Below are 10,190 nucleotides of genomic sequence, written 5' to 3'. Positions count from 1 at the left end.
GGAGGGAAAAATTGGGAGACTGGGACTGACATATACACATGACTATATATAAAATAGATAACTAATAAGAACCTACCGTATAGCACAGAGAACTCTACTCAGTACTCTGTAATGACCTATATGGGAAAAGAATCTCCAAATGAGTAGATATATGTATATGTATAACGGATTCACTTTGCTGTGCACCTGAAACTAACACAACATTGTAAATCAACTAGACTCCAATAAAATTTTTTTTAAATGTTCTCTCTCCTTCACTCTGCTTCTGAGATCACTTCTCCCAGGAGTCCCAGCCCAAATAACTCCCCTGGGCTTAGATCAACACCCCCCACACCTTTACGCACAATCACATTTCCCAGGGATACTTCAAGCTGGTTCTTGGGCTTTATTTTTAGTTTTGTTTGTTATGATTCCTTTTTTTTAATTGATTAATTAATTTATTTTTAGCTGCGTTGGGTCTTCATTACTGCACGTGGGCTTTCTCTAGTTGCAGCGAGCAGGGGCTAATCTTCGTTGCGGTGCCCAGGCTTCTCATTGTGGTGGCTTCTGTTGTTGTGGAGCACGTGCTCCAGGTGCACAGGCTTCAATAGTTGCAGCTTGCGGGCTCAGTAGTTGTGGCTCACGGGCCTAGCTGCTCCGTGGCATGGGAGATCTTCCCAGACCAGGGCTCGAACCCATGTCCCCTGGGTTGGCAGACGGATTCTTAACCACTGTGCCACCAGGGAAGTCCCTATTATGAGTCTTGCATTCTTGCACGTGTCTCCTCGTGTACAGGCAGGTGTCGCCTGACCACATTAGTCTCTGAGTGTCCTGAGGGCAGAATCGGTCTCCTTTCTGTCCCCACCACTGTACCCAAGACTGGCTAGCTTGTGCCAGCAGATGCCAGACACCTGTAGGAGGCAGAAGTGACTCCTCCTGGGCACAGACGTCACGCAGGAGAGTACACAGAGCACAGGGTGAGAGGAGGGAGGCCCTGAGCACACCTCCCGGGTGGGCAGCACTTACTTCCAGGTCCTTAGCCCATGTCTCTCCGTGTCCCCCAAAGGAGGGGCTCCCACACATGCAAGAAAGAACCGGTGCCTACCTGGAAGGGGTGAGGAATGTATGTAGGCTGAAGGGGGAAGCCGCTGTCCTCCGAGGTTCTTCAGCCCTGAAAGAACCACAGAGGAGCTGCTCGTGGGGTCCAAGCCAAGGTCACTATCCAGGTGCATGTGGAGTTTCATTCTGAACTTCCAGGCAATGACAGGCTTTGCATGCAGACGTTCAGCTTTCCCACCAGGCTTTCTTCCGGACCCACCTCAGCCCCTCTTAGATTTTTCAGTTCCTGTTCCTCGTCTTAGAATCGTCCCCTAGAAGCTCTAGCCTCCAGGGCTTTTTGCCTCCCCGCTCCCACCTCTTGCCTCTCAGCCCCGATGGCTCCGGCTGGATTTTTGGCAACGGCTCAGAAAATCTGCCGGGATCTCCTGCTCATTGGCCAAATAATCAAAGGAGCATCTGAGGGCCTTTACTTACCCTCTACAATTTAAAAAAATCAGATTGGAACCCATCGTCAGCCTTGCAGCAGGAATCCGCGTTGTGCTTTGCTTGGTGACATTGTCTGCTGCGTCTCTTTTGGGGGTGCCACCTGGAGGGCAGGGCCAGCTTCCTGCCCCAAAGCGGTGAGTGGCCCCTGGGGTGATGCTGGGATTTACAGGCCATCTGGAGCTCCAGGGGGCCTTGGCTTCCCCGCCATCCCACCCCAGTACCTGTCTCCACCAGCCCTCTGCTTGTGCAGGAAAACACACACACCCTCCTAGTGCCCCCAGGTTCCTCACGTCCCTGTTCCCCACTCTTCACCTCATTTCCTGTATTCTTCTGCCTCCAGTACACATCACCCTTCTCTAAAGGAGCACATCCATCCCCCAGTTACAATCTGCTCATTTCCTCCTTGGCTCTTACCTCTATTTAAAAGTGATACTCGGGCTTCCCTGGTGGCGCAGTGGTTGAGAGTCCCCTTGCCGATGCAGGCGACGCGGGTTCGTGCCCTGATCCAGGAGGATCCCACATGCCGCGGAGCGGCTGGGCCCGTGAGCCATGGCCACTGAGTCTGCGCGTCCGGAGCCTGTGCTCCGCAACGCGGAGAGGCCACAACAGTGAGAGGCCCGCGTACCGCAAAAAAAATAAATAAATAAAAGTGATACTCAGTGCTCTGTGGTGACCTAAATGGGAAGGAAATCCAAGGAAGAGGGCATATATGTATACGTAGAACTGATTCACTTTGCTGTACAGCAGAAACTAACACAACATTGTAAAGCAACTCTACGCCAATAAAATTTTTTTTAAGTGATCTCTTAATTCATTTGCTTCCTTGATGGTTGGTTCTCCTCACTAACCTGAGAAACCAAGCAGGGGAGATCCCTGCCAGTTAGCCTCAGCACCTTAGCAAGGCGTCTGCCTCATAGTAAATAATGTCAAATAAATATTTGTTGAATGAATGGAGAAATGAATGAATGAGGGTATTCAGGACACTGGATTATAAAGGTTTCTGTTTTCCTCCTAGACAGTGAGTTGCTTGCATGTGGGCACCAGGCCATCACGGTGCTGGATCTCCATGGCTTGTATTGCCTTGACATTCTCAAGAAACACAGGTTGAGTTGAGTCTAATCAAATCAGAGGAGACAGGTCAGGGTTTCACAAGCACCCAGGAGGCAGCCCTCACAGGCAAACTTGATACAAATGAACTGATCTGGCAGGAACGTGCCTTGGGAAGTGGGGTGGCCATGGGGTGGGCGGAGGGAAGGTCAGGCAGCTTTAATGAGAATGGGGACAGTTTGATGCAGAGGAAGCAGAGTGGACCACAGAGAGAAATCCAGCCTAGGGCTCGGGGGAGACTATTCCAGTCCCAGTTGACTTTAAGTATGGTGACCTTGGGTAAGGGGCCTCTTCCCTCTGGGATTCTGCCTGCTCATCTGTAAAATGTGGACCAACCAGATTATCTGCAACGCTCCTTCCAGCTGAAACATTGCTTGGTGCAAAGTTTGACATTAGAAGACACCGGCCAATTAAAAGGGAAGGTTGCAAGCATCTTATTCTGTCTGGAGGCCTGTGGGCTGGAGCTGATTCACATCTTCCCACCACACACACTGTGAGGGGCCCTGCCAGCCCAGGCCCATCTCTACAGCCAGAGAAGAGCCAGCTGAAGAGTGAGAGGGCAAGGGCATCCTCAAGGCCCCCAATGTGATGTCACGTCCAGGAAAAGACTTAGGCCCAAAAGGAGAAGGAGGCCATCCTCTGGCCACCTGGACCCACTTCCTCCAGCCTCTGGGGGAGAACCCCACTGCCCAGAGCCCTGGGCAGAATCTCCAGTTGGGCATTTTATTCCTCCTTCCTAGAAATAAAGCAGCCTGTCTCACAGCCATCTAGAAAAATCTAATTTTCATAGGAGGTAGAAATAAGCTCCATCGTCCTCATAAATACTTCCCTGGTCTAGGAAATCCCAGCCTCAGATCCCCTTCTTAAGCCAGGGGTGGTATTTGCAAGAAATGCAAGTTCAGTGGAGTAAAATCCAATCAGGGAGCCAGGTCAGAGCTTCCCAGGCGTGACTGGATGCCCAGGAGGCAGCCTCCCTATGACTGGATAAATGGTTCTGACAGGGATGCACAGCTCTCGAGCGAAGGCTGGTTCTAACATGTTTAAGTGACTACATTTTCAGTGGTTATATAAATACCTACAATAACAGCTTCAGTTTTGCCTCATGGCCTACGAAGCCTAAAATATTTACTATATGGCTCTTCTCAGAGCTTTTGCCAACCCCTGCCCTAAATAACTGCTGAGTCCCCCCCCTGCCATTGATAAACTCAGGACTCCTACTGGAGTCCTGGGGAGAGGCATCAGCCTGTAACCCTGGACCCCATCCCTCCTCTCTACCCAGCTACCCTTCACGGTCTCCAGAAGCTTCTCTTTCTCTATTTCTCCTCGCCCTCCCCCGCCTGACCCATCCCACTTCATTTTGGAATCCCCTACAAGGCACTTGATCGCACACTGTCCTTCAGGATTTGAGTTGTTGTACACTGATTGCTTCCCCAATGGGACTGGAAGCATATGAGGGCAGAGAGAGCATCTTAATATGTGTCCCGATATCCCCAGCCCACTGAGCAGCTGCTGAGCAGATATGCGCTGCTGAGGTCAGCGCCAGGGGACAGCATCCCAGGGTCACACTCACTGTGCTCGTCCTGCCATGTCTGGAGGGGACTCTCCACGCCGAGAGAAACACTGTGTCCCATCCCCTCCAAACCTGGAAGTGCTCCTATCACTAACACACGAATAAGTCACAGCCCAGTCCTACGGGAAGATTCCTCCAGGGCTGGTCCTTTGTTTCATTTTCCCTCCGGGGAGCCTCCCGGGCAGGGCGGATCAGGGAGCTGGGGCTTTCAAGCACGTGACAAGACTTTTCTTTCTGAACCTAGCCTTGCTCAGGGTTCAGTGAGCATATGGGCAGGAGAAGAAAAAGTAGGTGGTGAAAAGCCGGGGTCCACATGCTCTCTGCAGGAGAGCAGCTGTCCTTACGTAGACACACCTCACCAGTGCATGTCTGCCCTCTGCGTGGAGGTCGCCAAAGCTGGTAGATTATAAACCCAGGGATGGTTTCTTGCTGTGGGAGCCCAGAAGGAACATCTGGATAAAGGTTTGGCTGGAGCCACTTGATCTAGTTTCCTCAGGAAAGAAAGTCAATGACAGCAGCAAACGGGAGGGGGAGAGAGGACAGGAAGGGGACCCTTGCCTCAGGTGACCTGGGTGAAAGACTTGACATTCGTCCCCCTTTTCTGCCAATCATGGGAAGAGAGAAACCACTGGGAGGGCTGGAGTGAAACAGCGGGCCATTGCCAGAATCATAGCAGCAGGTGCACTGAGAAGGCAGAGAGATTGAAATACCTGCACTGCCTTTGGGTGCCCTCCCAGCACCCCAGGACAGATACCACTGGCCTCCAGGATGGGAAGCTGCAGCTGGGGACTGGAGTCCCTCTGGAACCACCTTGATCCCCTTTGTAAACCTGCAGGGCAGCGCCCCCTCCTCCCACACAAAACAGAGACACTAACGATCTCATTCCCGCCACTTCATCCCTGAGGCTGTGTATAAACTGGTACCCGTTACTGGACGTTCTAAAGAGGCAGTCAGTCTATTTGAACCAACACCTGTAAGGCACCTGGACACATCTAAGACCTGGGCAGGTGCAGTTCTCTCTTTGCTGCTCAAGCCTAAAGGAAATGACCTTCAGGGCAAAGGTGCTCCCTTATCTTCAAGGGAGGGTGGAGCCTGAGTCGTGCCCACCCCCAGTCCCAGCCAGCAGAGGGGTGCGTTAAACCACAAGCGTTCGCTTCACAGCCTTAGAGGGCTTGGCAGTGAGACGGTGTGGAGGAGAGCTTTGGCAAGATGCCCCGCTTTTAGGCAGATTGTAAATTATAAACAAACAACTTGTCTCTGCTCTCCTTCCTTTACTTCCGGTGTGTAATGAAAAACAACAGAGCCCTGCAGGCACAATCCTTCTGTTTCCTCCTCAGATGTGCTGTTCACAGTTCCCCACTGGAAATGATTCTGGGCAGTCACGGATGGTGGCTTTTATGCCTGCGACGGCATCTCACTGAAATCCACAATCCCCAGACATCAATTTCCTAGATCCTCCCTCCCTCCGCCACCGCACACCTGGATGTACCCTAGAACTAGCCATCAAACTCATTGTTGTCGTGGGAACCATGTGGTTGTGGACCACCAGCCCAACCTGGTGAGGATGCCAAACCACCAGTCTTTGGATTATTCAGCAGAAAAAGCAACAGCAGGAATCGGGAGCCCATCGCGGAGAGCTAACTCCCCCCAGAGAGACACTGCAGCCAGTGTTACACCTACTGTGATGTTTTGCCAGAATCATCCAGCGACAAGGGAACAAAGGGATTTGTTCTGAGTTTAGGGATTACTCGGGGCAAGGTTACAATCTGTAGAAACCAGCCTTTAATGTGGACAAGCAAATCCTTCCATCCTCTGGACACCTCCGCCATCACAAAGGCAAAGCATCCTTCTCGGCTGCACCACAGTTTAGGGGGTGGGTAGGATAGTAAGAAGACGCTGCCGCCTTTCTCTGTGATTTTCACACCAGGGCTGCCCTTTTGCCGACAGGTTTCGTATCTGGGAGAACCAGGGTTGTTCCTCTGAGCTGCTGAGAACCATGTTAAGAAGGGCTTAAAGCCTGCAGAGCAAGGCTGGGAAACCCAGCCCCAGGAGACCACAGCGGGACTGCGGGGGTGGGGGGTGGAGGGAGCGAGGAGGGTCTGGTCATCCTTTGCTTTTCAGCTCCATCCACACTCCATGCTGATGGCTGGATCTAAGGCCACCCAGGCGTGCCTGTGTCCTGACAACCTGAGACAAAGAGAATTCACCCCTCTATCTTCAAGGTACCGGGTGGGGTGGGGGGGTTGGTACTCAGCAAAGAGTTGTTGATGATCAAATCATGAGCTTTCCAAGTTTTCTACCCCAGTCAAGGCGGGGTTTGCTCTGACTCCAGAACCAGAAACAGCAAGGGACAGAGTTTTTTTTTTTTTTTAATTTCCAAAGATACATCAGCTGTAGAAAAACTAACACTTGCCTCAAACAAGTAACATTTTATTTCCTGGGATGAAAATCAAGAGAATGAATTATCAGAAGCCTTCCTCCAACATCATTAAAATGCTTTTTGAAGAAAGTTGCAAGCATTGTTTAAGGCGCACAGAAAAAGTTAGACTTGCCTTTCTTCCAGAGCATTCCCTGCCCTAGACACAAAGCACCGACACTACATCTCAAGAAAGAGAGAGGCTTGCAGACACAGGAACCAGAAAAACCGGACCAGGGTCTCTGGCTCTAATATAAGTATCACAGGAGAACATCACAATAACCTTCTCTGCCATAAATACAACATATGTCTTGAAAATATATCCAAAATATCTCCATCTGAACTACTGTACAAAAATCCACTTGCCAGCCATAAAAATAATATTTTCCCCTATACACAAATATAATCATATGTAAAGAAAATTTGGAACGCAGGGACATTGGTTGGGGGGTGGGTTACAAAACCTCTGGGGATCTGGGCTATTTACAGTCATTTTTGTTTGGGTTATCCCGCTGCTGGGTATAGGAAACTGGCGACAGATACATCCATCTCACAGTGCTCACCATTTCAACAGCTCCTGCGTCACGGAATGTGGTACTTTTTAAAAATAGGCGACCCTGGGTGTCATGGAAAGAAGAGGGGAAATGAGGGGATCAAGGTGGCGGTGGGGGGGCAGTGGGAGAAGAGGGACAGACGTAGGTTACAGTGTGGGCTTGAAATACTCTGAGGCATAAAGTAGATCCCCAGGGTCAGGAGGCCTCCGCTGTCCCCGGGCCACGGCCAGCTGTCTGCCTGGGCCTCCCTTACAGATCCGTTTCCCGGCTGGTGTCCAGGCAGAGGGCGTACAGGGATCTCCGCAAATCCACATTGCTCTTGGCCTTGAGGTTACACCTCTCCAGGGGGCAGCTGCCCCTTTGAGATCCATCCGCATTCTCCAGGGACCCCGCAGCCTTGCAGAGGGACGCCTTGCTCCAGCTGGCCTTCCGCTGGCCTCCGCTGGCCGGTCCTGCCCCCTGGCTCTGGCTGCCCTGCTCTTCCTTAAGGGCTGCCTGCTCTTCATGGTCCGTCTCCCGGTGGTAGAAGTAGTTGAAGTTGGAGACGATGACGGGCACGGGCAGGGCGATGGTGAGGACCCCGGCGATGGCACACAGCGAGCCCACGATCTTGCCCCCCACGGTGACGGGCCTCATGTCTCCGTAGCCCACCGTGGTCATGGTGACGACGGCCCACCAGAAGGCATCCGGGATGCTGGAGAAGTGGGTCTCCTGGTTGTCGGCCTCTGCGAAGTAGACGGCGCTGGAGAAGAGGATGACTCCGATGAAGAGGAAGAAGATAAGCAGGCCCAGCTCCCGCATGGAGGCCTGCAGGGTCTTGCCCAGGATCTGCAGCCCCTTGGAGTGGCGGGACAGCTTGAAGATGCGGAACACCCGGACCAGGCGGATCACTCTGAGGATGGCCAGGGACATGGCCTGCTGCCCGTTCTGGCCGCCGCCTCCCCCCGGCTGCTGCTGCACCAGCTCGGTGCCCAGGGTGATGAAGTAGGGGAAGATGGCCACCACGTCGATGATGTTCATGATATTTCGCGAGAACTCGGCCTTGCTGGGGCAGGCGGAGAAGCGCACCAGCAGCTCGAAGGTGAACCAGATGACACACGTGGTCTCCACGATGAAGAAGGGGTCAGCCAGGGTCCTGGGCAGGAGAGGCGCCGCTGTCGGGCCAGAGGGAGGCGTTGCTTCCCCGCTGCCATTTGCCCCCCTGTGGGGCTCAGGGGGCTGCTGGGGCACCGGGGGATGGCGCAGCAGCTCCCGTTCATCCCTGAACTCAGGCAGGGTCTCCAAGCAGAAGGTGATGATGGAGATGAGGATGACCAGGACCGAGACGATGGCGATGCCCCGGGCGGGCCCCGAGCTCTCGGGGTACTCGAAAATCAGCCACACTTGGCGCTGGAACTCGTTGCGGGGCAGGGGCTTCTCCTCCTCCTTGATGAAGCCCTCGTCCTCTCGGAAGCGCTCCATGGCCTCGTCCCCCAACTGGTAGAAGCGGATCTCGTCTGTGAACACGTCCAGGGAGACGTTGACCGGCCTCCGCAGCCGGCCCCCCGACTGGTAGTAGTAGAGGATGCCGTCGAAGCTGGGCCGGTTGCGGTCGAAGAAGTACTCGTTCCTCAGCGGGTCGAAGTAGCGCAGGCGCTTGGCGGGGTCTCCCAGGAGCGTGTCGGGGAACTGCGCCAGGGTGCCCAGCTGCGTCTCGAAGCGCAGCCCGGAGATGTTGATGAGGATGCGCTGGTGATGGAGGGACCCTGAGCCCAGCATCTGGTCCTCCGCCACGCCCAGAGCGGGGTCGCCTTCTCCCTCCTCGTCCTCCGGAGGCAGCCGTCTAGCCCGGGGCAGCTCCTGGGGCACCGGGGGCACCGGCCGGCCTCCGGGGTCCGCGCCCCTTTCGGCGCCGCCGCGGTCCGCGCCCCTCTCGGCGCCGCCGCGATCCCTTGGCGCTGGCTCCTTGAGTCCATCGCTGAGCGCAGCCGTCGGGGGGCAGCGTAGCTCTCCCTCTGTGGCCCGGACCTCCTCTCCTCCCCTGATGGTCATGGCACCGCCGTTCTCCGGGGGCACCAGAGCGACCTCCATGGCCCGGGGGCGGGGGGCATGCTGCGCCCCTGCGGACCGGCTCCGGCGCCCCCTCTCACCCTGCTGGGCGCCCCGCGCCGGGCTCCTCTCCCACCAGCGGCCGGCCCAGCTGTGGGGCGGACTGGGGGGCTGGCGCGTTCTCCTCGTTCGGTCCTGACGTCAGGAAGCCTCTGCCCTGCTCTCTGCCTCTCTCGGGTCTGGCAGCCCGTTACCAAGCAGCCAAAAGCCGCCTTCCAACAGATGCAACCTCCAGCCGCCAGGCTTGGCCTCCACCCCGCGCAGTTCCCCGCCTCCTGCCCTCCCCTCCTCCCCCCGCCTCCCCTCGGGGCCCGGAGGCCGCGGGTGCCTCCCCGGAGGGCGCAGCTGGGGCCCCCGGCGAGGGAGGGAGGGGCTGAGCTGGGCGCAGCCTGGGAGGAAGCCTGGGAAGGGAGGGAGGGAGGGAGGGAGGGGAGAGGATGGGGGGACAGGTTGTACCGAGAGCGCGCTGAAGCTCCCAGGGCAACCAGATGAGAAAAGCTCTGGATTTCAGTTCACCTGGGAACCCGCTGAACGCCGAGTGGACTCTAGGGGAAATGAATTATCTTGGGTTGGAGGGATGAGACTTCGAGATGAGTCGGAGTGTGAGAGAAGACAGTCCCTTTTACATTTCTCCTTTGGAGGAATGAGGGTTCTCTCTCCTTTAGGAAGAATTACAAACAGGAGGGGGCGGGGCAGAGCTATGGGCCTTGAAAAAGCAATACGTGTATGTGTATATCTCCAGACCAATGGAGAAGCATCTCTCTTCCCATCTCCCTACATACATTTTCGTCAAAAGGTAACTGGCTGAAAATGTACAGCATCTCCCTGCCCTTAGCCTTGGGAAAGCCCTGATTCCCAGCACAGACAGCGGTGGTCAGCTGGGCAGACCCAGCCCGGCAGCCCCAGGCAGGCAGCTGTGTCTGGTGATTCG

The 10,190-nt window shown here is 54.9% G+C and overlaps 1 protein-coding gene across 1 annotated transcript; it reads right to left on the bottom strand.

Moving 5' to 3' along the window:
- Positions 1-7,420: 7,420 nt before the first annotated feature.
- Positions 7,421-9,241, bottom strand: KCNA5 (potassium voltage-gated channel subfamily A member 5). Its single transcript, XM_060112810.1, has one exon. It carries the CDS (start codon positions 9,239-9,241, stop codon positions 7,421-7,423), a length of 1,821 nt encoding a protein of 606 aa, XP_059968793.1.
- Positions 9,242-10,190: the final 949 nt, after the last annotated feature.

This window comes from Mesoplodon densirostris, chromosome 11 (assembly GCF_025265405.1).
Source record: "Mesoplodon densirostris isolate mMesDen1 chromosome 11, mMesDen1 primary haplotype, whole genome shotgun sequence".
NCBI classification, from domain to species: domain Eukaryota; kingdom Metazoa; phylum Chordata; class Mammalia; order Artiodactyla; family Ziphiidae; genus Mesoplodon; species Mesoplodon densirostris.
This window is presented reverse-complemented; position numbering and strand designations above follow the sequence as displayed.